Here is a 25,760-nt window from a genome sequence, read left to right as displayed (position 1 = left end):
GGCATAATCCCAAATAGGCGTGTGAGCAACTTACTCTTTTGGGACAGCCCGTGAAGCTCGGTGTGCTTGGTAAAGGGCGTGGCATATTTATAATGCGCGCCCTGGCTCTTCATGAAGCATAGCGTACTGTATTACTGATCATTGTCAGATGAACTTATCTAGCCAGTGAGGTCTTTCTATCAGGCAGTTTGTTACTTACCACTTCAACCAAGATGGGATATACGACGATGTGGACGCCGGCGGCACTCCTGCCACTGCTACTGAAGCTTGCCGTCGTCCTATTAGCGACTGGACTTATGAGAGTCGGCTGGAAGGCCTACACCATCAGGAGAAAGTTTAAAGAAGTAAAGGCATTAGGGATTGTACGTGCACCGCAGTAAAAGATCCTTCACATCAAGCTGACAGCTCACAGCCAATGCTCACCCACTCTTGGATCATGGGTCATCTTCCCGTCATGTTTGAGTTCCGCAAAGAGTACTCAGGAGACATCAACATTGGCAACTTCCACCCATGGATCATCAACAACTATCAAAGACACTTTCCAGAAATGGACCACTGCCCTCCAGTCATTTATCTGGATCTATGGCCTGTCCTAAAGGCACCCATTGTGGCCGCGTACAAGAACACCGTTGGAGCGCAGTTCACACAGATGAAGAATCTCGACAAGCATCAAATCTCACTCGATTTCATGAACCCGTTGACAAAGGGCTTGGACATCGCGACCCTTCAGGGTGACGAGTGGAAGAAATGGCGAGGCTGGTTCAACCCTGGCTTCAGCTCGAGGAATGTTTCGTCCATGGTTCCTGATCTCATTGAAGAGATCAAGGCCTTTGCGGATAACTTGCAACGAGAAACCGGTCCTAATGGATCGTGGGGTCGCATGTTCCAGCTCCACAACATGACGACGGCTCTTACTTTTGACATGATTGTCCGTGCAGTCTTGTAAGCAAGCCTCGTCTCCTCCGGGATTTACAAGGACTAAAGGCTTTCAGTTTCGGCTACTTGTTCCCTTGGCAGAACAAGGCCGTGGATCGTAACAATAGCATTGTCCAACACCAACTTCAACCCAACATTGTCCGATCCCTAGAAGCCGGCCTCAAGCCATCAAAGAAGAAGACGGTGCTCAATCTTGGTCTGATGCATTTGGCGGAAGAGGCGGGTGGACGCCCAATTGACCCGACTACCGACCCGCTCATGATGGACACCATCTTGGGCAACCTAAAGACCTTCCTCGTCGCAGGCCACGAGACAACCGCAAGTGCGCTTTGTTTCATGTTCAAAGTTCTGCAAGACAACCCAGACTGCATGGCCAAGGTCCGCGCCGAACACGACGAGGTACTGGGTCTGGATCCCGACCAAGCTGCTGATATCCTGAGCAAGTCGCCTCAGCTCCTCGGTTCCCTTCGCTATACACACGCCGTGATCAAGGAGACTCTCCGTCTGTATCAACTTGCCTCCACCATGCGAGGAGGGGAGCCGGGATTCTACCTCAGTGATGCCACTACCGGTCTGCAGTACCCGACCGAAGGGTTCCTCGTGTGGGACGGCGGTCCGGGCATGCAGCATGACCCGTCCCTGTGGCCGCACGTCGACAAGTTCATCCCGGACCGCTGGCTTGTTCCTGCCGAAGACCCGCTCCATCCTGTCAAGGACGTTTGGCGGGCATTTGCAAGAGGTCCTCGGGATTGTATCGGTCAAGAGATTGCCCTGGTTGAGATCAAGCTGGTTGCGGCCCTGATTATGAGGAAGTACGATGTCGAGGAGGCCTGGGATGAGTGGGATGCTATTCAGTAAGTTTGGCGATATGCTAGCCACTCCGTTGCCGCATTGTGCTGATCACCATGTTTTACAGAGGGCCCAAAGCTAAGAAGGACATGGTCAGGGGACAAAGACTGTATGTGGCTGGAGATGGAATTGGGCATCCCAAAGAAGGGATGCCTGTTCGCGTGCGCCTTCGACAGAAGTGAAGGATTGGGTAGAAGTCTGGTTTAAACAAAGGAATGGGCATGTTGTGGGTGTGTACAGAGCAACACCATGTTGTGGGTATGTACTTGATGCTTCCAGGAGCCTTGCTCTGCTACCGACTACCGCCTATTTAAGGACCTTCAGTAGTCAGTACATGGTCTCCAAGCCAGCGACGTCCAACTGCGGCTGGCACTTGACGATCTGGAAGATGAGCTCCTCTTCCATGGACCCGAAATTGAGGTCGCCGTCCGCTGGTCTCTGAATACTTTGCCCAGCGATGGGAGCATCCTTCTTCCCGGTTCTCCAACCTCTTCCTTCTATCCACAATCTCTCCTCGTCTTGGTGATATCTTCACTGAATACGCTGCTGCCAGGGGAGGGATAGGGAAGAGGTTGGAGAACCTTGGCCGTAGGGGTTGTTCATTATCAATCAGTTTGCTTTCCCACATTTCTGTTCTACACACTTTCATTCACAACCAGCCTTGCCCAACATCGTCTGTTCTGTCGAAGCCTTAACCATATGTTTCTCCACAACATGTGGGTGTACATCCTCGTCGTAGCTCTTCAGTATGTGTTAGAATATTGGCAGAAAAGGTGGATTTGGAAGGTGGTGTGGGCCGTGCAAACGGCCCCTTCCTACCTACACCCAACGGATAAATCGTGGGCACCAACTTCCTCCTTACACATACATACGCAAAAGATATTATAAGTAGGTATTATAAGTAAAGAAATACGGCATTGAGGTTATTATTTCTCTGAACTTCAGACAGTTTATGAAACGCATTAACTACTAGAAACATAATTTATTAAGACAGTAATTAGAACAGCATGACCTCAACGCCTCATGTTTACTAGCCTCCCTATCATTAGTTAAATCATTGCCCTCGAATTACTTCCAAAACTTCTGAGAGAAGTTTGCTTTGATCTGTTCAGCCTGCTTCTCCATCTCCTCTGTTGTCAAGAGCCTTTGCGAGGCGCCATCCCGATCGGCATTCCCCCAGAACTGATCCCTGTAGAATAGGAGCGGTAGTATGCTACCCTTCCATACGGCCAATTCGCCTCGATAGATAACTGTTAGACTTATCATCCATGAAAGGGCTGAGACTTCAAGGATGAGTAGTACTACAGGAAAGATGAGCCAGCATGGTTTGAAGGCGATGAAGGTAGCGAGTTGGAGAGCTTCACCGTTCACTTTCGACGTAGTTCCTTCTTTCATTCCCATACCAAATCTCATTTGATTGGTCAACGCAGTTGCGAAGTCCGTGAAGAGCTCCGTCAGACTGCTCGATGTTGAATTTCCGTGTGCCCAGAGCCTCGAAAGCCAGATGGCACTCCCACAATTGATCGACTCCCGCTGAGTGGAGTCCCAACTGCAAGTACCATTCAAAAACTCTTCCAAGAAATACTGTGACATCAGGAACTTGAAGGTGTTACCAATGCGGTAGACACACTCTTCAGGAGCCTGAAAAGCAGGGTCAAACTCTGAAGTTCTCCCCGCTTTTGCGTATTGTACCGTCGAAAGGTCGGGTCCTTGCGAGAGGTTTCGATCGGTGTAAATGTTTCCTTTGATGAGGCAAGGAAGCTGTACTGCAGAAAGATTCCGATCTTGTTTGGGTCCTGGTGATTCTTTATCACCCACGTCGTAACGCATCGGGGTCTCCATAACGAGAGTCTCGGCTAACACTCCTCGACTAATGATGGCGGTGTATGTCCGAATACAAGGGTACAGCGAGCAAGTGACGGCTATGGCGTGTTTGGGGTTGTCTGTGTTGATCTTTCCGTCCAGGACCGTACTTGTCAAGACAGTAACATTCGCGAATGAGATAAATGCCAGGTCGAGCGCCTTCGACGGTATAGTACCACCAGCCCACGAGAGATCACCTGATGCAACCCTCATCCCTCCTTCTCTGTCCGAATTGATTATTGACATCCCGTTTCTCAAGCTGTGGTTAGTAGTGTGAAAATTGTCATTCAAGCTCCAATAATCGATCGTTCCTCCAACATCAGTGCAGAAGTTGCAGATGCCAGCGGAAGCATGAGTGACATTGAATCCGGCATTGACGGAGACATTTGAGCCCATACCAATGAAAGTGCAATTTCCCGTTGAACAGATTGGCACAATAGCTGAATTAATGCCGTTGCGGTCCAAGGCGAGAGTCTGAATTGCACCCTTGGTATCTGACTTCAAAGTCATGCCGCCGTTATGACCAATAGGCATTATTATATTCAGGCCGTCGACATGTCGTGTCACCGGTAGTGTTCCAGTGCCGAGTCCAAGAGTTTCGTTTCTGTCGACATGCCCGATAGCTTGCTGGACAAAGGGGCCAATCGCGAACGACGAAACGAGGACAACCACAGCAACGAGGATTGATGGGCTGCGCCAAGTGACAATTCTCATCAGCTTCAACGCCCCCCAAACGCCACGAGTACCGTCATCGAAATGCTGTAGGTCACCCATCCGTCGGTGGGCAGACTTGTCGCACCAGAACCACGTCCATTTGGCTTGCGCAATGAGTTCGGTTGCAATAGATACTAGGATTCCTCGAAATATGGTGGAAAGCAAATTGATGAGAGAGTTCAGAGTAATGATCCGGTCCAGAGGCCAGTCTCGGAAGGGGTGGCCGTTTTGGCTGAAGATAACCGTGATGATCACCGCCAAGAGACATGCGGCAAGAAAAAGGGATAGAATCTCCCAAATCCATAGAAGAAAGACGGATCTGCGGGTTTGGCTGTGTTGTTGAGCCTCGTAAATATCTTCATCCCGAAATCGTTCTCGAGGTGTGCTAGGCCTTCTAAGGCTAGCTGGAACGCAAGGTGATGGGATTCCGGGAATCCCGTACTTGGCTGTGGTCCATTGCTCGAGCTCAGTGGACGCGGAGACTTGGTTGTTCAAGTCGCGGTGTTCTACGAGTGACTGGCTTGTAGAAGTTGCCATTGGCATGTTTTCACTGGCCCCTGTTGCAGAGAGCTCGTATATTTTGACAGTTATTTAGGTTGAAGATAGAAAAATAATTCAACTGATTGGGAAGAGGTATTCAGTTCACGCCATGGTTAATATAGCCATATGCCGCTGGCCATTTCGTGTTGCACCTATTGTGAATCAGGCCGATGAAGCCAGGCTTCCAGTACGACAAGGAACGTGAGGCTCAAAATCTACGTTCCTGCTGACCTGAGAGATGAACATGCGTTAGGTGTCATTTACTCATCCATATTGGACTCAATTCAAATACCCGAGTGGCCCATGCTTGAGCCATTTGTTGAGTTTGTAAGTTGCCTCGTGAGGCTGTGCCGTGTACATATGTCGCACCTGGGCAACAAAACACGGTCATATGAGACATAAGCCCACAATGGTACCACATAAGCTATCAAGACTTAAATCAAAAAGAAAAATAGCCGCATGATCGTCGTTAAATACCGTATGTTAGACTCATTCTTCCGAATGCTCACCGAACTCTGCACTGGGGTAAGTGAGAAGCCGCCTATCAGTAGTAGCTGGGCAAAGCAGTCTTCCACAACGTATCTGCAAGGCAGCTGCGAAGTGATAGCTCACATATTCTATATGCGAACCCGTAGATATCCGTTTGATCGGTGTTGCCGAGATATGGCTGCCTGACATATTCCTCAAATCCATTCTTTGTTTCCATGATGAGATACGAATGATCCACCAAAACCAGCCTCTATGCTGGCTTTGTAGATGACTGACAGCATTTCTTTCACCGAAGACTCTGCAGTCGACGGGCCGGTGAAATGCGGTGCGTAGTTTGCCATCTTGCCAAGCATTGCCATTCCCTTCTTCTTTTCTTCCTCGGTAGCTGCCAGAATGTTAGGTGTGGCGAGAATGAGGTCAGGCACAGTACTTACCGTTGTCATAGAGCCCTGTGTCAATCACCCCGGGGGATATGCTGAAGAAAAGAATGCCTTGACGGGAGTGTTCCGCACTGAATTTGGCCACAGCGGTGTTCAGAGCTGCTTTGCTGATCGAATAAGGGGCTCCGACCTCGATGCCTGACTTGGAGATGAAGTCCAAGTCCGCCATCCCGGATGAGACCGTGACCACTTTCTTCGCATTGCCTCTTAGGATGAGCGGCAGTGCGAGATTGAAGAGATGAACATTACCGACGACGTTCGTACGGAACGAATCGAGCAAGTCCTGTTCTAGCCGCTTCGGTTTCTCTCCCCTATTGATGTACGCTGTTAGCCCCTTGAACCGTACGTGTCGATCATGCTCGTACTGAGACTCCGTGGGTTTGTATTAGCTTACAGAATGCTGATGCCATCATAGGACGACCAGGTTGAAATGAAAGCCGCGTTTGCAATGACATAGTCGATGCTTCCACCAGTGATTTCGGATGCAGCATTTACAGCTTTCTGAAATCAGATATTAGTGCAGATCTTCAGGAGCATGCCCGGCGCTTACCTCTATCGTATCAAAATCATCAAGGTCAGCTTGCAGGACGTGGATATTCTTCCGCTGCAGCTCGGTGTCGACCTTCTGCTCGGTTACCTCGGCGTTTCGGACGATCCCTATGACGATGTTGTCTGGATCGGCGGATAGCTGCCGAAGAAATTCGAACTAGACCGAATCAACATTTTGTATGGCAATTCCTCATGCGATGGACCTACTCCAAGCCCCCGTGAAGCTCCGGTTACCAGGTATGAAGCCATGAGAAACTTAGTGAAGTATGTTCGGGATCACAGCTCTCTTTGCGTAGGAGGATTCAGCGTCAATTCACGAAACAGATTTTGAACGTGGGAGTAGCGATAATGCTGTCTGTATTAATATATCTTGGAGCATCGTTATATATAGGATCTTGATACAGCTATGGAGCGGAATTGAGTTCTGCCGCAAGACGGTAAAAGTAAATACGATTACTAAACTTCGTCCGCAACATTCGGCCGGATCGTCGCACGTTTTTGAACACTGACTTGATTATCAAGCATGAGAAATAGGGAATTTCGTCTGAACCACATCCCTTGGAACTCATTTCAGTAATTAAACGGAGGCGAGGGATCGGAACCTTGCCTTCAACTAATAAGACGCACTTTAGAAGGAAAGAGACTAAGGGCAACCCATTATCGAGTGGCTTCGAATAGAATTAAATAGTATATACCTACAATACCTACTTATAATACCCACTTATAATATCTATATATAATATTTAGCTCTAGGGTACTTGCTCTAAAGTGCTGTTACGACCCAACATGCATAACAAGGCCAGGGCGCCCGCCCTGCAGGCCTGCGGCGGCTATCTACCAGATATATGCAGAGAACCTGGGAACTCAGGTGACTCCTCACGGAACGGAAGAACTATGGAACAAGTTACGTGACGATAAGGAAAGTAAGCATATGATAAGGTGATCATAGTGATCACCTAAAGTGAGCGCTCACTAGTATCTACTTAGTGATCACTAACGAACATGGTGATTAGGCAAACAAAGGATATGTTCGGGATCAGGACTTGTATATAGGATGGACCCGAGCCGGGCTCTAGGACAGACTTCCCATAGCTTCTTTAGCAATTAACTTCGTATTAGATCTCACGATCACTTTTAGCTATCTTCCTTGAGAACCTCTTTGACAAAGACTACAATTGATTACCGAAGCCTTATCTATAGATATAAAGAACCTGAGACTACTTAACCGTATATAATAATCATTTAATTATTATATCTGATTAACTAACGTTAACTATTATATTCGATTATTACTGTTATGTTACGACCCAACATGCATGACCAAGAACAGGGCCTGCCCCGCAGGCTCGCGGCGGTTATAATACACCACATATGCAGGAGATAAGTGATGATGATGATGATGATGATGTATTTAACGTCTGGTAACAAAAGGACGTGCCGGGCGCTATGCCGACATGGTCTATGACTAATCTAAACTATATTACAGGCTACCGTCTTCACCTAACGTTCCTGTTCAATGACTCGGGCAAATTTCGGAAAAGAAATTGGTCTCCTCTATCCATTCGCATAGAAGAGAGGCTCCCTTAGCAGAACCTAACAAGAAATCAATACTTGCTTTGGCCATACGTTGGCGGAGGTAGCGCGGTGTAGCCTTGCGTCCACGCTTGCAGAAGTAGAAATGGACTGGTGTCTTGGGTTTCCCACAGCTGCAGTTGAGCAACGCATCTTGATGAGCGAATCTCTCGTGGTATGCTGCAAAGTCTCCATGATGGGATCTTGCTGCGTATAGCCTTCCTAGTAAGTGCCGAGGGAGGCGGAGTTCGGGCGGCTTGGGGTGAAGAATTATCTCGAGGTCGGCATATTGCCGAGGGCATTGGGACAGCCATTTTCTGGCAAAGGCTTGGAAGGCAGCTGCTTTAGCTTGCCTTTCTAGGTGCGCTAATGAGGGCTGTGGTTGTGATTTTGGGATTAGTTTGCAGGCTTCCTTGGCTAGAGCATCCGCTTCTTCATTTCCTGGTACTCCCGTGTGCCCAGGGCACCACCAAACATAAACCCTGCCGGGGGTTGTCCAGCTCTCTCTTTGTCTCCGAGTCCAGGAGGAAGAGAGCCTATTGAAGGCCCTAAATCTAGCCTGGCTGCTTCCTGTGCTCTGGGAGTATAGTCTAGCCGCGACTGCGAGGTTGTCGAGGCAGATGTGGACGTTATCTGCCATACGAGCCGTAGGAGCCCGGGTGGCTTCCATCAGGCCGTGATACGCAGCATGTGCCTCCGCGTCATACACCTCAGTTTGGGAGCCGAGTGGTTCGGATCCGCGGAAGATCTGCCGTGTAGCTTGGTACCCTACCCAGCCTGCTCCGGCGGAGGTGCTGCTGCCGTCCGACATCTGGGACCCGTCAGTATAGACTATGAGCGCTCATGGCCCCACCATGATCGCTAATGTCTTATCTTATCATCACGTGACTTGTACCATAGTTCTTCCGTTCCGTGAGAGGGTGCCTAGTGTCCCTTATCTCCTGCATATATGGTGTGTTATAACCGCCGCGAGCCTGCGGGGCAGGCCCTGTTCTTGGTCATGCATGTTGGGTCGTAACATCAGCTCTCCCTCTCAAAGGTCTAGTCCCGTAGACCTATAAGTGAGTGGTCGTGACCCAGGTTGGGGTTCGTCAAGTTTGTTGTTTCTTATGCTAACAACATAGGTGGAGAAGTTTCTGCCGACACACTGTCGGTTTCTCATCTGCGTCGCTTACGTCGTTCCTTAAAGATCGCTGACCAAGGTACCGAGGTCATGCCTTGTTCTCGTTGTCATTCTCGCGGTCTTCGTTGTAAGATTTTAGCAGATTCCGCTATCTGTGGGGAGTGCGTTTATTCGGGTAAAACGTCAAAGGAATGTGATGCGTCGAAAGATGCGATTTGTACTCGTAGGTTTTTCTTTTCCCTTTTTGGGTCCTCTGTTGATTTCGGATAGTTGAAAAAATGTTGAATGAATCTCGCCGTCTGGACGATGAAGAGGAGAAGTCTGAGGAGCTTTTTCATAAGCGTATGAAGGCTTTACAAAGGGCTCAGGCGGATGTGAATGAAGTTCTTGCTCGTTTGGAGCGTGTTCGGAAAGAGAAGAGGATGGTGTTTAAGAAAGGTCGTGTTGCCTCGGAGGTAGCCGACGAGGGTTCGCCAGTCGTTATCCCTGATGAATCGTCCTCTGTTCGGGAGGCAGAGTCTATTGGCGCGTTTGGTGTGGCTGACTGGGACGCTGTGATGGTTGGGAGGTCCGATTTTGACTTTGATTTCGGTACTCCTGGAGTAGTTCCCGAGAGTTCTGGAGGTTCGTAATGGGTTCCCATGTATTTTCCTCATGTCCGTAGTTTTTCCATTTGATCAGGAATTCTCGCGTCTCGTTCCTGACTCTGTGGTCGATGATTCGTTCGACTTCATATTCTGGTTGATTTGGTTCCACAACGATGTAATTATTCGTGTGCGAGCCTCGTGGTGCTGGCTCGAGGAGTGAAATGTGGAATACCGGGTGACACTTCATGGTGTCTGGGAGTCTCAGTTCGTAGTTGACTGGTGAGACTTTCTTGACGATTTCGAAGGGTCCAAGCTTTTTGTAGTCTAATTTGTCGCTTGGTCTTTTCGTCTTGATGTTGCGTCGAAGGAGATAGGCGCTATCCCCCTCTTCCAAGTTTGGTCCTCCAATCCTTGATCTGTCGGCGTTTTTCTTCATACGCTGCCGTACGAACTCGAGGTCCTGGGAAGCCTTCTTCTGGAGTTCTCTGAGTTTTGTCACGTCGGCCACGGCTTTTACGGCCTGTGGTCCCTGTCGTGCTTCTCCGTATGCTGTTGGCTAGAATCCGTAGTTAAGATAGAACGGGGATTCTCTCGTGCTTTCGCCAACTGCGCTATTATATACGAATTGGGCCATTGGTAGTAGCGATACCCAATTATTCTGGTCGTAGTTCACATAATAACGAAGGTATGTTTCGAGGATTTGATTAATCCTTTCTATCTATCCGTCGGTCTACGGGTGGAAAGAGGTTGACAGCTAATGGTCTGCACCGAGTTGCGAGATCAGGGATCTCCAAAACTTAGCGGTGAACAGCTTATCTCTGTCAGAGACAATTTCCTTGGGTAGACCGTGGTTGGCAACAATAGTCTTGAGGAAGGTATATGCCAGTTCCTCTGTATTGCTTACTTCTTTGTATGGTACGAAGTAGGCGAACTTGGTAAGTCGATCGACGATGACCAAGATACTGTCGTACAGTACGTTCGTGAGTGGCTCTCTGGACTTTGGTAGTTTGACGATAAAGTCCCATGAGATTGAGTGCCATGCTTCGGGTGGTATCGGAAGCGGTTATAGCTCTCCATAAGGCTTATGGGGGCTGTTCTTGCTTTTCTTACAGATGTCGCAATCCTTGATTGCCTCAGTGACTTCTGCTCGCGTAGCGGATTTATCGTAGTGCTGTCGAATCCGTTTCCATGTTTTTGTGACGCCTTGGTGACCGTGTGCCTTAGCGCTATGAATTTCCATGATGAGTCTTGCGATGAGCTGACGTTTCGTTCTGGCGGGTGGGGCCAGAACGTCACGCTCCGTAAGCTTCTCGATTGGAGCACCGATGTTGGTGTTGAAAGCGGATTCCCAGTCGCCATCTTGGCATCCTCCGCACTTGCTCACTGCACCCGAAGGCTTCTTCACGACCGCAATACCGATGAGACTCCCCCGTGGAACTCAAAGTCGGAGTTTGCATCAATCACGTCACTCCTTCTCCTCGTCGAGTCACGCCTACAAGTCGATCAGCATCCCATCAAGAGTGTTGTCGATACTTATAGGCTTGACGACGGTATCATAGACCACCCCGCGATGGGTCACGTCATCTTTGCACGTACAGGATTCCACGTTTGCTACTGCCTTCTGTACCACCCGTTTCTTGTGCGCGAGCAAGTACGGAAGGTCAAGTGTCAAATTCCATCAAGCTTCATGCGCCTCGCCTCACAGAAGAGCTACGAACATGCTCGAGATCTGGTCAAATTACTGCACGACGCCGAAGAAGTAGGGTGCCACCTGGGTGCGTCGTTCTACGCATATTCGGCGTGCCTAGCTGGCAGCATTCTCTCACTTCACATGCACGCCGAGAAGGATACCGACAGCCAGCGTCACTCGGAACTGTTGAGTGCTACCCAAGACAGCATATCCATACTTGAAGGAATGGCAAAATTTTGGGATCACGCATCCGAAATTGTAAGTTCCCAATTGCGAACGGAGTTGACGCACATGAGCTAACAGTGACATAGCACCGAGCTGCACCGTCGGCTGCTATCTTTCAATGCAAACGCGTATCTTTTCGATTCACTCCTTGACTCGCAGCTGAAATCAGGCATGGATCCAGAGTGGGAAAGGGCCCTCTGGTCGATGATTGACTACGGGGAGATGTGCCGCGAATCCAATCTTTCTATCCCGAGTCCGAAGATACCGGCGTCTTCAGACTCCCCGACGTTTCCGGGACTCGAACTAGGAAGTGAGCAGATGTTGGATTTGGGACTTGACTCACAACAAATACTCGGGGTCGACGACGACATGATGAATTTTGATACTCCGAACATCAAGTGTCTTCTTGAACTGGCTTCTGGTGGAGGCTAGCGTAGCCTTGACTCAATGCAACGGCTCGCCCTGCCTTGCGGACGAGTACCTCCCTAGTTCGGGTCGATGCAGCGTTTGCCATCCCACACATGCACCCCAGATAGCTATCACTGAACCATTTTAAGGAGGTGTTTCAAGCGATGATTGAGGTGATGTGTTCCAAGTCCAGTGATAACACAGCAAAGTGACTGGCTTAGTGATTCGGAAGGCATCAACAAGTAAATTGGCGCTGCAGGGAGAAACTATAATGAACTTCCAGAATGAAGCGCGCCTACCTGAGGTGCCTAGTACCAGGCAGTGGCTTCCTCGATCCACCTTCTTTTGTTTCATCCACCCTTGACTTTCTTCATTTATGCATGCCAACTGCTCCATACCTTCCTTCTCATGGGTGGGCAGGGTTCGAAAGACAGGCAGCATCTTTTTCCGCGAACAGTTAGTTACCTCAGTCAATTTAGCCCCCTTACCCGGCAGTGACTTTTCTTCCCTCCATCACGGCACACCCCATCCACGTCAGATCGCCCATCATGGACCCCAGCACAATCAACTGGAAGGATGCCTTCTGGTTCTTCTACTGGGATCTGCATGAAAAAAATCCGCCTTCTTTCCTCACAGGCGAACATGGCGAGAGCAAGTACGATGAGTTCATCATTGAATTCTTGAAAGGACAGCGTCTGCCTCGCGATACCCTTTGTCGTCCTCGTTCATGGAATCACCTGTTGTGGCATCTCATGAGATCCACCCTGTATCACACAGGTAAGTACACCATTTTACCTTGGAACGCAAGGTCTACCATTTTTTTCCAGTATTTCACTTTTTGACCGGTTGAATATTCAGGTCTACACCTCGACGAGTGTGATATGAGAAATTTCAGTTGGCTGCTCGAGCCTCCTCCCAAAAATGACAAGCCCTTGGTGAACTGGATGGAGCTCCTCGACATTCACAACCAAGAGGTGGACGACAACGTACGACTTAGATACAGCGATGAGCTCGGCGGCCTCTCTGACGACTATGACGGTATCTTCTGGTTTCTCCATTACTTGGAAGAACGCGCATTCGCAAATATTCCCTGTAAACCAACCATGACAGAGGCGTGGGTCAGCAACCCCTATCTCCTGCAATTCGAAGACTTTCAGGGTCATCAGCTTAATTGGGCGGTGTCGCTTCCCTTTAAGAAAGTTCCAACCATCAAACTAGGTTTGCCTTATCTTCTCGAACATGACTTTGTCATCGTACACGAGGTCGATTTCGATTTCGACGTCATTCGTCTTCTTTCTTATAAACACCAGCTGGGAAATCGAGACTTGCTCAGCGAAGCATACTTTCACTACACTACTATGCTTCGATGGGCTTACTGTATGATAAGCGAAGACAGAGTCTCGAGTATCGATGAATTCCTCCAAAGAACTTCTAGCTATCGCCATTTGTCGAAGCAGGCCAACGCCAGTGATAGATTGCGCATCACGAAGGAGCTGTGGGAGGCCATCAGAATGATAAGCCAAGAAAGCCACCAGAGAGCTTCAAAAGCTTAGCGGACTGCTTGGGGGGGAGAATAAGGCAGAGGTTGTTGAATGAGATGAGCCCCGAGATGGCGACTGCTCATAAGGTTTTGGGGAATCTTGGGCGAGACGATTGCTACATTTTTTTAGGGTTGGGATGCTATTCATTTCTGACGAGCACGGTAGCACTACAACGCAGTAGAATAGGAGAACCTTTCCTCATAGGAAGCCAAGCAGGACTTCATGACTATTTTGCCAGAGTGAAGTGTTGTCTCGGGAGTGTTGGCATTTCCTTTGTGGCACAGCTGTTTCCAAAGCGAAGTGAGAGTCCGGCTGGAAATGCATACCTTCCACATCCACGAGCAGCCCAGTGGAAGGCCCCCCAGGTTGTCGAGCACGTGGTCGCTAATTAAGGCAGGTGTGGTCAACGAGCGAGGCGCACTACCTACCCGGCCGTACCTTGCTGAGCGAGGTCTTTTGGATTCCATCTCTTTCCCTCCCGTGACCCGTCCCCAAAGGGCAGGTAACCTGAGGCGTACCTTCCGCACATGCCACAAGAAGCCCTCATATACCCCCACAAGTCCAATTCTGTCACCAGCACAGCAGGCGCCCTCTAGGTCGGGGGTCAGGTCAAACTGTGGCGTGGGTGGTGGAGTGGTTAATGGTCAACAATCACGCCAACCAGCCTACTCGACGACAGGCTTAGCGAGTACCCGAGTTCGAGTCCCAGCATGAGCACCAGAGATGTAGCCCCCAAATCGGCACCGGGGGGGTGAACTCTTTTGTTTTTTTGGTTTTTCATCTTTTGATATGCCTATATAATCGAGACATATAGTATATAGCTAGAGTCTGCGACCCTCCACGCCACATACCCTCCGGGAGGTCTGCCGCAAGGGCGGCTGCGCCCTTGCCGCCATGGCGTTAAATAGAACAACAACAACAAAATATAATCGAGACCTGTGCTATCTATGTATGGTACTCTACCGACGATGTATATCAGTCCCCTCGCACTTCCGTCGAAGATGAAGGAAGGGCCGTCGCTGGCTCGCAGAACAGGCCACCACGGAAACAAAACAACACAATGGAGCCGCGCTTTATATTCTCAACCAGAAGCGCGTCTTGTATGACAAAATGCAACCCCTTTCTCCCTTTCTTAGACGTGAAAGACTAAAGTGGTAGCGGGAAGTTTCAGCTGTGAAAGACAGAGCCGTCTCTGAGCCGACCTCGACGGTCGAAAGCAAATGAATCTTGGCATTAGAGTAGAAGTTCACGGAAACTCGACAATTTGACGGTTTCCCGCAGACCTACAGCTGCATCATGTACATAATCCCCTGTACGGGAAGCATCAAGACCAAGTTACTCCTGACATCAACCTTCGTACCACCCGAATCACTGCCATGCATCTGATGGCACTGGTGCACGTGGTTCTTCTATTCTGCTTTGCTCTTCATCAGGTGTTAAAAAGCATAGCAATTTTTCTAATAACTAACGACCGGCCCAATCTTTGGAGAATCCTCCCACATATCGCAGACGACGCCCTGTCTGACATGTCCGACCGCGAGTTCTCACTCAACTGGGGCGACGAGTTTTCCTTCCTCATCTTCGACTACACTCTCCTCTCCAATGACGAGACTTTGATTCAGCTCTTTCTAGCATGTGTGATGATCAGGCAACAGTCAATCGGAACAGGGGACGAAGAACAGAATGTTGATCCTTCTAACTGGGTGTACTACCCCTGGCGTGTCATCGAGGCCATCAAGCCGCGTTTCGGTATGTCACGGTAATCTCTCAACTTGCCGAGCTTCAGATCAGGCATCACTAATATGTTTGGTGTAGAAGTTCAAGATGAGGGTGGGTTTTCAATCGACCTGAACTCTGAAAGCGCACCGGCTAACCCGGTGCCTATCCCCGGCGCCGGTCATCACTTTGAGCAAGGCAAGTGGCTCACACACCCACCGCACGATGCCGACCTGCCCTCACCACAAGACGATGTGATGCTCGCCTACCTCCGTGAGGAGTTCGACAAGGGGAGCGCAATCACCGGAGAACCATTCAACGTCCGATACGAGCTGGGTCTGTTCCACCGGGACCTCTACCAGCAGCTCACTCTGTATCACTACCGCCGCCTGCACAGTATCGGCCCCATTACAAGACAAGTCGTCGCTGCGCGAGCCAACATCATGTGGGCGAAAAACCCATCCCTACGCCGCTTCGAGCAGCGGCACGAGACCGTGCCATGGGGTGTCCCCGTACCCTTTCTTACCTTTCAGTTCCTCAACTTCCTCCCGGCGCCCATCAGCCCAGACCCGGAACTCGAGCGGTCGTGGGTCAGTCAATTCCAGATCGTCTGTAGTCCCGTCGCCCGCATAGCCTACGTCCGGATCAGGCCGGGCCGTGATACCGTGAACGGGATGACGGTTCAGGAGGCGGAGTGGATGATTGGCGGGATGAGGTTGCTTCACGTGGAGATGCTGCGTGTATGGGGGCTGTGTCGACGTCAACCGATGTTCTGGTCGGGTGAGGATCTGGCCGCGTTTGCGCGGGACGTCTTTGATGGTGCTGCGGCGAGGGAGAGGATTCATTTGGATCCGATTTTGAGTGCCAAGGAGCATTGGAGGTTCATACGGGAGACGGGGGGTGTTTGACCGGCCGTTGTGGGCTTCTTGGGCGGACTGCGGGAGAGGGTCATGGGAGGCGTATTGTCATTTGTTGGTTTCTAAGATTTAGGTGCATTTCTTTTGGTTTGCTAGGTGGGACAGGCTATTTTGTCACCTACTCGGGTACCTTGGGTAGTGGTAGATGACAAACAGATGAATCGAACTGGAGGTTGAAATTCCAACATGGAATCGTTTTCAACCCCTGTCGCCAATGCCGGACGGATCGCTTTGGCATCGGTGATCGTCCGTCGGCCAAGGAGGTCAAGCTCCGGAACATCGAGAGTCGTCCGCTTGGCGAAACGGGGCCGACCGTCGTGGGGATCCCCTTTGCGACCAATCCGTTCAAAGTGAGCCGACCCGGACCGTAAGTCCGAAGGGCTGACAGGCCAAATGAAGCGGGCAAAGATTTAAGATGATTCTTTGCTCGAATTCCTGTCTGAAAGATTGAAAGACTCACCGCAACTACACACTTGCGATTGCTTTTGGGGGTCGTGCGAGATTGTTGTTCCTCTCCTTCGCGACGGATTACCTATTCAGGTTCTTTGCATTCGGCAGCTGGAGAACCAGTGGGTATGCCCGTACGATTGGCCGTTGCGACGAATTAGGACAGGAGAATCGTATTTTACATTCACGTGGACTCGTGGAGGTGGATAAAATGGAGGAAAAGGTGGAGGATGGGAAGACTGAAAAAAGTGTTACATAATCCCTCATCCAAATTCTCGGGCTCAATCGGAGGATTCAGGGCCCTCTCTACGGGACTGGATGCTTCATTGGCTCATCTTGCAGGATTATCTGGATCTGAAATACTGAACGACCATAATACTGGGGAGATTGAGGAGGGGAAAGGTAACGTTGACTACAGGCGTACGCGAGTCGTGAGGCGATGTCGTACGAGGCATCCACATGCAATGAACCTGAATGGCGGCTGCAATAACCTTGGTGAAAAGAGAGAAAATGAAGGGGTTGATTGAATGGTTGGTTGATAATGGGCTCGGAATGCTTCGGTTGACTGCGTTTCATCGACATTCGGGCTGTCAGGGGGGATCCGGATCTTGACAGCGTCCAGGCGCCGGTTGAGGCTGCGGGAGTGGCTGATCATCTGGTATTTTTTTGCTTCCCCTTAACTTGGCTGGCTGAGTAAGAGTCTCGTTGTGCATATGATGTCGTTAAAATACGAACAAAGCAAGGGTTAAGCTGGCATCGCTCATCCCAAAAACTGTTTTGTGTTTATCTTTCCTCATGCCATTGTCGCTGCATCGCTACCTTAGTATGGTAGTCGCGCATCAAACAGATGGTGTAGCGGGGAGTGACTGAATAACTGGAGATGGGATGGGCATGTGCGAGCGTCCCGTGGAGAGAGAAACAAAGGCTGGAGAGAAGCTGGAGAGAAGCTGGAGAGAAAAGACTGGAGATTCGATACACAGAACGGCTGGAGACGGCCTGCGAGGGCGAGTTCGGGCCCACCGGTCCAACGACGTCATACTGTGTGTCCGTTGGTGCTATGCATCCCGCTTTGCCCAGTTTGGTAGCCCGAAAAGGTGACTGCTTGCTGGTGTCATTGGGGAGACAAGAACAGAGAAATGGAGACTTCCCAGAGCAGCTAGGGTGACTGTTTTTAGTGGAAGACGGCAAAGGTGGGAAATAAGAACTCGGGGAGAAGGTAAAAGTTTACGACCATGGATCGTCATAACTAGAATCCTTGCGGGTCTTTCTTTCTTTTGATGTGCCAATCATGGTGTTCCTTGACTTTGCCAGGTACAGCTGAGGGTCGCCTGCCACTCGTGAACTGCGACGCCACCAGAGCCGCGAAGGAACAGGGTACATACAGTAGATAGGTACGCAAAGGTGGAAGGTATTTTCCACGGGAAACAAGCTTTGGAAGCCGCCCTTCGCCAAGTCGCCTGCCGCTCTGCCGCAACTTGGCACCAGCCTCAACTACGTACCTCTCACCTCTGACGCCTCTCTGGCAGGAGCCGAAGCGCGAACTTTCACACATCACCAAATCCTGTGTCCGGATGGGCAACGTGACTGGAATTTGACAGCACAGAATCGGTGTCGACGGATTCAACCATCAAAAATCTCACTAGAAGAAAACGTTTCCAAGGGCAGCGTCAAACTCAATTACTCCACAGATTGGCTCTAGACTGGCACAGCTACGGTACCCTTCTGCCCTTCTTTCACCTCGCCCGCGCCCGTATCCCACACACACGCCCCTCCAACGCTGCTGCGTCTTGTTTAAGTGGGAGGTGCTGCGCTAGGGGTTGCCTGTTTCGCGCCACCAATAATGGACGGTGATGTCACGGGTGGGCGACTGCACGTCTGGGGAGCGGACTGTGGACGGCTCGACGTCTACAGCAACAGGCGCGTTGGGTCATGGCGGTAGGGTCTGCGTCCCTCGGCTTCCGCCCGAAGTTGACCGCCCCATTGATATATCTCGAATCGCTCCCAGGCACTCAAGGTTCGCCGATCCCTTGGTTCTCCCGAATCATCCGGAGTTTTGGTCTCTAGAGGTTGTCCATACGCCTAATCCTATCTCTTCTCCTCCTCCATCATCGGCTGGTTTCCTTCATAACAGGAGGTAGCCGCACTGCAAACCTCTCTCGACCATCCTCCACCTTATACCTGCATGACAACAGCTCAACATGGCTGGCACACGATTTGCTGAGGAACCGCCTCAGGTCATTAATCAAGCCGACCTCGAAGTCGCCAACGAGAAGCTCGAGTCCCGCGACGAGCGCAACGCTAATGGCGACACTAGCGCCAGCGACACAGCAGCTTCAAAAGAGCACGACCCGACCATTGATCACTCGGAGCACCTGAACGGCAATGGCGCCCTGAATGGCAACGGTAAAGGGGCCAAGCTTGAGAAGCTGGGCACCCACGACAAGTACGAAATCACCGAGGATGACTGCTACGAAGAGCTGGGCTTCTGCTTCCCCAAGTGGAAGAAGTGGTACATCCTCACCGTCATCTTCTGGGTTCAGGTCTCGATGAACTTCAACACGTCCCTCTACTCCAATGCCATTGGCGGCATCTCGGAGGAGTTCAACGTGAGCGCCCAGGCCGGCCGCTGCGGCGCCATGATCTTCCTCGTCCTCTACGCCTTTGGCTGCGAGCTTTGGGCTCCGTGGTCTGAGGAATTTGGTCGCTGGCCGGTTCTCCAGCTTTCACTTCTCCTCGTCAACATTTGGCAGATCCCCGTAGCACTGGCACCCAACTTTGCCACCATCATGGTCGGTCGCGCCTTGGGTGGATTGTCGTCTGCTGGTGGCTCCGTCACGCTCGGTATGATTGCCGATTTATTCGAGTCCGACAAGCAGCAGTATGCCGTCGCATATGTTGTCTTTTCCTCGGTCGGCGGGTCCGTTCTGGGACCTATCGTGGGCGGCTTCACTGAGGAATACCTACACTGGAGGTATGTAACAAGAGACTAACACCCCCCTCATTAACACCACCTAAGAAATTTTACTAGATGGTCCATTTGGGTCCAGCTCATTTTCGGAGTTGCTGTTCAGGCCCTCCATGCCTTCACCGTCCCCGAGACACGCACCACTATCATGATGAACCGCATCGCCAAGAGACGCAGAAAGGAGGGCAACCCTAACATCTGGGGTCCTGACGAGCTCGTCCCCTTCAAGGACCGCTTCTCGGCCAAGGAAGTCATTTCTACCTGGATCCGTCCCTTCAAGATGTTCCTCACCGAGCCGATCGTGCTGGTGCTGTCACTTCTCTCCGGTTTCTCCGACGCCCTCATCTTCATGTTCATCCAGTCCTTCGTCCTCGTCTACGGTCAGTGGGGATTCAGCACCGTTCAGGTTGGATTGGCTTTCATTCCTATCGGTATTGGTTACGTTCTCGCCTGGCTTCTCTTCATCCCCGCCATCAAGCGCAACATCAAGGAGCGTGCGGCCAAGCCCAACGATGATAGAGCGCAGTACGAGTCTCGTCTTTGGTTCCTATTGTACACCGCACCTTGCTTGCCCATTGGCTTGATTGGCTTCGCATGGACCATCCAAGGACCTCCCATTCACTGGATCGGCTCCATGGTTTTCGCGGCCATTGTCGGTATCGCCAACTACGCCATTTACATGGCCACCATCGACTACATGATTTGCGCCTACGGACCCTACTCCGCCTCGGCAACTGGCGGCAACGGCTGGGCTCGTGACTTCCTCGCGGGTGTCCTTACCGTCCCTGCCACACCTTTCTTCACCAACATTGGCGCGAGTACCGGAAAGAACCTCGAGTACGCTTGCACGATTCTCTTCTGCATCTCCTTTATCCTCGTCATCGCCGTCTATGTTATCTACTGGAAGGGCCCGACCCTTCGCGCCCGCTCGCCGTTTGCTCAGAAGCTGGCCGGAGCCAGAGACGACGCGGGCGATCGTCGCATCAGTCATGTCGGAGGAGGTGCAGACAGGCGCGCGAGTGTTGCCTCTGGCGCTTCTGACGCCGAGCGTCCGGATCGTCCCGCGTACGGGCGTTCGTACAGCCAGAATTCGCGCTTCTTTGGCGAGAACCGTGTCACCCCCCGCGGCACTCCCAGAGGTACTCCCTCTGCCAGCAGGCGCAACAGTTATGTTGGTACTAGACGCCAGGTCGCAAAGTAATGTCTGTTGCATGCGGCGCTCCCGGGCTTTATCTAAGCTCCAAAAGTTGACTTCACGATCTTTAATAACCCTACACCTAGTCTTATCTAGTTAGACATAGTCATAATAAAGTCAATCATGAATAATGCAGTATATTTTTCAGGACTCCGTCATCGGATCCAGATCCTTAATTACGCAGTCGACATTGCTAATCATGTCGAAGCTTTCGCATGATAGCATGATACCGCACACCAACCTGGCCAGGGCACCCACGGATCGAAACCTTTCATAAGCCTTGAGCAGTTACGCCTAACCTGTGAGTATTCTCTTGTGTGTTTCGCGAAGCCACTAATACCGACAGCATGGTGCCAGCTCTTTATTATCACAAGTATCTACGGGAAAGGATCATACTCACCCAACCCTGTACACACCCCATCCATCTCAACGCCATCAATCCGCTCCACCACTTTCCCACCTGCTCCAAACCGAAGGACATAACCCCCATTCGCCTCACTCACAACCCGCGGCTCCCATCCGAACTTCTTCTGCGGGCCATGATACGGATCCTCAGCAAATGCCATGATGCGATCCTGCATCGCCCGGCTCACCTCGACTTGGAACTCCGTCGTCGGTGCAATATGATCCAATAGCTCATACGTCCCAAACACCAACGGCGTCTCGCTGTTGTGGTACGCACCAAGCCAGTCATACACATTCAGATTGGGGAACTCGGCTGCATACTGGAATCGGAACACGGGGGCTTCAGACGTGCTTAGCTGGTTACGCGCAACGGTAGCATTGTACGCCGCGCACACCCACACGACGTCCGCTTCTGTGACCAGCGGCTGCCAGGGTCCTTCTGTCAGGTTATCTTTTGGCCAGGGGACCAGAGAGGAGAATTCGTTGGCTGTAAGAGAGATGAGGACCGGACGGCGGGCGAGTTTGCCTTCTGCTGCGCGGGCCTCGTAGTCTTGGAAGATGATGCGTTCATCCTGGACCAAGGAGAAGAATATGGCGGGTGTCTCGCCCCGGTCGGTGTATTGTCCGACAAAGTTGCTGATTTGCGTAGGAGATACCCGGCGCATGCAGTCCAGCTCCGCCGTGCCGTCTTCGTCCTCACAGTCGGCGCCACAGGGGGATCCGCAGCCTACGTTCTGCGCGACAAAGGTGAAGTTGGAGTACGTCAGGTCCGCTTCGATGCCGGACTGCACAACGCCGGACTCCATGTAATACGACTGTGCGATCGGGTCGTCGTAGTACGCGTAGGCGTGGATATCTGCACCAATAGACCCCGCCGACCGGCCCCAATGCATGATGCGGCCCGGGTCGCCGCCAAAGGCAGCAATGTTTTCCTGTACCCATTCCAGAGCGGCACGCTGGTCTAGGATGCCGAGATTCTGTGAGATTCCGTCAGTGGCCAACCCGCGCGCATTAGGGAAGCCAAAGATGTTGACGCGGTAGTTAATCGTCACAATGATGGCCGACTGCGAGCGCTCAACCCACGATGTCGGGATTTGCCAGGGCAGATCTATCCCGCCCATAACAAACCCACCGCCCGTCATGAAGAAGAGCACGGGGAAGCCCTCCTTTGTGGGCGGCGGGGTCGTGGGTGCCCAGATTGCGAGGTAGAGGCAGTCTTCGGAGGTTGCTTCGCCCACCAGGCCCGAGGTATCGTTTTGGGCGCCGTTGTAGATGAGGTTTCCCTTTGTGAGGGGCAGGTTCCACATTGATTCTACGGCGGATACGAATTGAGGGCATGAGGGCGGGAATTTGATGGCGTATTGGGGTTTGGTGATGTTGTGGGGTTGGAGTTTTGCGGGGGGCAGCCAGCGGCGGGAGGCGATGGGGGGTTCGGCGAAGGGGATGGAGCGCCATTGGAGGGTGTTTGGGGCGTCTGGGTCGATGAGGCCTGTGTATGTACCGGTTGAGGTTTTCACTGTGAGGGGGTTGGAGGGGTGTGAGGTGTTGGTGTTGCTGGCTGCTGAGCGGACGCTCGCGACCGAAGCGAGGAGGGAGACGATGGCGAGCTTCATTTTGAGATTTGGCATGTTGCTAGTAGAGCTGCAAGCACCCTGAAGTTGAGCACTTTGAGCGTAGATATATCATCTTGATACCCTTATCTGCACTTTGATTTCGGTTGCCCCGCCTCGCCCGGCTTGGGTGATCTTGATCTCTTTCTAGAAGGTAGCAGCGAGGTGCATGTGGTCAGCAATCCTTCGAGAGTGAGAAGACGCAATCTCAGAGAGCTTTCTGACAGATTCCAAGCCTTGGCTATAAGCATTTGACCTTGGAGTGGAATCTCGAGTTGAATGAATTGTTACTTGCTCAACACTCTTTCGAAATTTCCTTCTCTTATTTTCAACAGCTGGTCGTCTTGATAAGCCCAAAGGTTGTAGGAGGTCAGGCTAAGCCGAAGCTTCTTAGCATTCCGAATTGGGCTCAGCATCAGAAACATTTCCTTATTGATCCTTTTCTTTTCTTTTCGTAAACGAGAAATACCAAGTCCCATTTCCAGATAAGTAACCATAATCAGCATGTTGATTCAATGATTCTTGCCATGTCTCAGTCCACCTTTCATTGCGATTAGCACCTGTACCAGCACAAGAAGCTATGCCCAGTCCTCCCGCTCGGAGGCGTGTAACACTTCCCGCCGCCAACTATAGCGTTCCCAGTCTCGCCAATCTGGTTCTGGCAGTTGTTGTCATAGTACAGGTGACAGTTGGTCCCGTAGGTCCCGTCGCCGACGGCTCTGAGGCTGGCGATGGCGTCGGAGGAGTACTAGCATTGTCCGCTGCATCTCTGTTGCAAGAAGTATTCAAGGTCAGCCTTTCTTTAAGTAGTCTTTGTCTTGAGAAATGCCCAGAGAGGAGGCGCGGGGTCAAAGAGGTCAAGACGTACGCCGGGTCCGATCGCTTCGATCTGGTCGCTGCAGCCGGTGCCGCGGTAGTACCGGCCGCACTGGCCGTTGACGACCCCGGCCGCGGCACAAGCGGTGCGGCGCTGGAGGTCCGTGGCGTCGAGGTTGATCACATCTGATGAGGTGCCCACGGCGACAGCAGCGCCTGTGGCAAGGTTTGCGGCCAGGAGAACTACGATATTGCTGAAGAGCATCTTGAGAGATTTTGACTCGGACAAGGGATTCGGAGTGGTCGATGGGATTGCTTAAAGACCATTAGAACAGAGGTCTTGGTCTTCTTTATATACTAGATCCAGTATGTTGAATCCAGCCATGCTACTCATTAGTCTTTTGCGAAGACAGCCTCTTTTCGCGAGGTACCAAAACCTGTCTTCTGACCTCGCATAAAAGTTCCACTGTCCAAAGTCTCACGGCCTTGCCCATCGGTTTCATTCCCGCGACTCTACGCCTACGCTGCAACATTCCAGCCAACTTCGAAGCGGTGTAGGCCAGGTCTCACAACGTCTCCCCCGCTTCCCGTTCCTGGTTGTATCAATCGAACAGACAAAGGTAACTGTGGGAACAAACGGCAATCGCTAGGTATACACGGAGCCGAGCTATGTCACGTGTCTTCGGCACGTGACACACCTCAGCTCCCTCCTTCCATATCACGAGCCTTCGCGTTTAGATACTCTCCTTAAGAACAACAACAGAACACCAGATTAACCCAACGATATTGCTACCGATCGCGATACCAGGAATACCTGTGTGACTAACCTGTGGTACACGCAAACCAACACTGATCAGTGGTTTTTTCAATCACAGATTAGCCAGGTATTTGCATTACCTACAGAAGAGACGTTTACGACCCCTAGGTCCTTTACGTGCTAATCAAGGCATCGTCGGCCCCTTGGCCCACGAGACCTTCACTTTTCCTTCCGACCCAGCGGTCCGTCGGAAAAGGCGTCCTCAACGCTGCCATCGTTGGCCTCGCGAAAAAGCTCTTTCTTACGCGCCAGTGCGCCTTTGGAAGAGGCCTCGCCCAACGTGGTATTCCTTTCACCTACTACCTCGAGACGCGAAGTACGCGTCTATTTGTTTTTATCTTCGAATCCAACAAGCCTCATATTACATTACTATCGCTAAAGTATAAGCAACCAAGATGGCGCAACGACCACCATTATCGTCATCACCAGATGTTCTTCCAGTCCCCGATGGATTCTACCGCTTCATCGATGACGCCAACTGGGGCATCTACGACCAAGAAAACTCCCTCCTCCTTGACGAGCGCGACAGCAAAACAATATGCTCCTACATGGCCTACAAGATCGCCACTTGGCTCCACGATGGCCTCTTGGGCCATGAGCTCTGGGAGGCGTTCCAGAAGGACTTCGCGGACTGGGACGAAGCCCTCTTCAACGCCGTTGATACCAGACCTCTGGGAATCCTCCGCGATCACCTTCTCCATCACGGCGTCTACATCAGCAAGGGACACAGGGACCAGAAGATTGCTCCCAACCTCGTGGGGATCCTGGAAGAAGAACACTTCCATCCCTGGACCGACGATGAAGTCGAGAGCCTGAGAGCCAAGTCCTCATACTTCGACAAGCTAGTTGACAGCAATGACGAGTTCCTCAAAGATATCCAGCGAGGATATATCACTCCTGAACAACGCCGCCAGATGCGCGAAGAGCAGCAAAGACAACATATCAAGAAGGAGCCGGAATTCGACCCTGAACTGGATTTACAACTCCAACAGATGGTCCAGAAGCAACTTGCCAGGAACGACCGTATCAGAGAGCTTACAGAAAAGAGCAAGAGCCGCTGTTCGTCGCCTCATCTTTCTCCCCGTCAATCACTGCTTCACCAAACGATACCTCGTCCATCTTCGTCACAACAGCCTCGCTTCCAGCAAGGCCGAACCGGCTTTCAGAACGACCTTCCGCCCATTACCGGCTTCCTACCGACTCACGAGCTTCCCAAAGAACCGAAACACACACAGCGCACCCCTTTCCAACCGCAATCCCATAGCGACGACTTCCATCGGGAGCGGCAATGGTTACATGAGAAACCCCCGTCCCGCCCTGCCCAGAATCAGCTTCCACAGCTGCTT

At 51.4% G+C, this 25,760-nt stretch overlaps 8 protein-coding genes across 8 annotated transcripts; 5 read left to right on the top strand and 3 right to left on the bottom strand.

The window, feature by feature from the left end:
• Positions 1–212: 212 nt before the first annotated feature.
• On the top strand, positions 213–1,967 carry BDP81DRAFT_489165 (vera protein; the record flags this gene model as incomplete). Its single annotated transcript, XM_060595254.1, has 4 exons — positions 213–362; positions 413–942; positions 993–1,790; positions 1,853–1,967. 4 exons carry the CDS (start codon positions 213–215, stop codon positions 1,965–1,967), a joined length of 1,593 nt encoding a protein of 530 aa, XP_060444689.1.
• A 3,618-nt stretch (positions 1,968–5,585) lies between these two features.
• On the bottom strand, positions 5,586–6,537 carry BDP81DRAFT_320655 (short-chain dehydrogenase; the record flags this gene model as incomplete). Its single annotated transcript, XM_060584537.1, has 4 exons — positions 5,586–5,776; positions 5,826–6,142; positions 6,226–6,332; positions 6,382–6,537. Coding segments are annotated over 4 exons (771 nt in total), but the record flags the coding sequence as incomplete, so codon positions are not given.
• Positions 6,538–10,890: 4,353 nt separating this feature from the next.
• BDP81DRAFT_489145 (uncharacterized protein) lies at positions 10,891–12,139 on the top strand (the record flags this gene model as incomplete). The annotated part of the gene is made up of 2 exons (XM_060595253.1): positions 10,891–11,610; positions 11,671–12,139. 2 exons carry the CDS (start codon positions 10,891–10,893, stop codon positions 12,007–12,009), a joined length of 1,059 nt encoding a protein of 352 aa, XP_060444687.1. The 3' UTR covers positions 12,010–12,139.
• A 211-nt stretch (positions 12,140–12,350) lies between these two features.
• Positions 12,351–13,792, top strand: BDP81DRAFT_429007 (uncharacterized protein). Its single transcript, XM_060590478.1, has 2 exons — positions 12,351–12,762; positions 12,844–13,792. The coding sequence occupies exons 1-2, from the start codon at positions 12,534–12,536 to the stop codon at positions 13,536–13,538; spliced, it is 924 nt and encodes a 307-aa protein (XP_060444686.1). The 5' UTR covers positions 12,351–12,533; the 3' UTR covers positions 13,539–13,792.
• Positions 13,793–15,052: 1,260 nt separating this feature from the next.
• Positions 15,053–16,248, top strand: BDP81DRAFT_489139 (uncharacterized protein; the record flags this gene model as incomplete). Its single annotated transcript, XM_060595252.1, has 2 exons — positions 15,053–15,275; positions 15,342–16,248. The coding sequence occupies 2 exons, from the start codon at positions 15,053–15,055 to the stop codon at positions 16,148–16,150; spliced, it is 1,032 nt and encodes a 343-aa protein (XP_060444685.1). The 3' UTR covers positions 16,151–16,248.
• Positions 16,249–18,511: 2,263 nt separating this feature from the next.
• BDP81DRAFT_375310 (major facilitator superfamily transporter) lies at positions 18,512–20,894 on the top strand. The gene is made up of 2 exons (XM_060586716.1): positions 18,512–19,577; positions 19,635–20,894. The coding sequence occupies exons 1-2, from the start codon at positions 18,805–18,807 to the stop codon at positions 20,770–20,772; spliced, it is 1,911 nt and encodes a 636-aa protein (XP_060444684.1). The 5' UTR covers positions 18,512–18,804; the 3' UTR covers positions 20,773–20,894.
• A 94-nt stretch (positions 20,895–20,988) lies between these two features.
• BDP81DRAFT_429003 (acetylcholinesterase) lies at positions 20,989–22,776 on the bottom strand. Its single transcript, XM_060590477.1, has one exon. The coding sequence runs from the start codon at positions 22,476–22,478 to the stop codon at positions 21,144–21,146; it is 1,335 nt and encodes a 444-aa protein (XP_060444683.1). The 5' UTR covers positions 22,479–22,776; the 3' UTR covers positions 20,989–21,143.
• A 558-nt stretch (positions 22,777–23,334) lies between these two features.
• On the bottom strand, positions 23,335–24,189 carry BDP81DRAFT_375306 (uncharacterized protein; the record flags this gene model as incomplete). Its single annotated transcript, XM_060586715.1, has 2 exons — positions 23,650–24,189; positions 23,335–23,529 (listed from the first exon to the last, which is right to left on the bottom strand). Exons 1-2 carry the CDS (start codon positions 23,860–23,862, stop codon positions 23,335–23,337), a joined length of 408 nt encoding a protein of 135 aa, XP_060444682.1. The 5' UTR covers positions 23,863–24,189.
• Between the last annotated feature and the right edge of the window lie 1,571 nt (positions 24,190–25,760).

The sequence above is a fragment of the Colletotrichum phormii genome, assembly GCF_030913505.1.
Source record: "Colletotrichum phormii strain CBS 102054 chromosome Unknown BDP81scaffold_11, whole genome shotgun sequence".
NCBI classification, from domain to species: Eukaryota; Fungi; Ascomycota; class Sordariomycetes; order Glomerellales; family Glomerellaceae; genus Colletotrichum; species Colletotrichum phormii.
The sequence above is the reverse complement of the archived record's forward strand: the minus strand, read 5'-3'. Positions and strand labels throughout refer to the sequence as shown.

Bases quoted from the DNA above. Each gene is read 5' to 3' on its own strand.
- BDP81DRAFT_429007 (XM_060590478.1), top strand. From the start codon at position 12,534: ATGGACCCCAGCACAATCAACTGGAAGGATGCCTTCTGGTTCTTCTAC. The intron at 12,763-12,843 runs GTAAGTACACCA...TTGAATATTCAG, and splicing joins ATCCACCCTGTATCACACAG to GTCTACACCTCGACGAGTGT.
- BDP81DRAFT_375310 (XM_060586716.1), top strand. From the start codon at position 18,805: ATGGCTGGCACACGATTTGCTGAGGAACCGCCTCAGGTCATTAATCAA. The intron at 19,578-19,634 runs GTATGTAACAAG...AAATTTTACTAG, and splicing joins GAGGAATACCTACACTGGAG to ATGGTCCATTTGGGTCCAGC.
- BDP81DRAFT_429003 (XM_060590477.1), bottom strand. From the start codon at position 22,478: ATGTGGAACCTGCCCCTCACAAAGGGAAACCTCATCTACAACGGCGCC.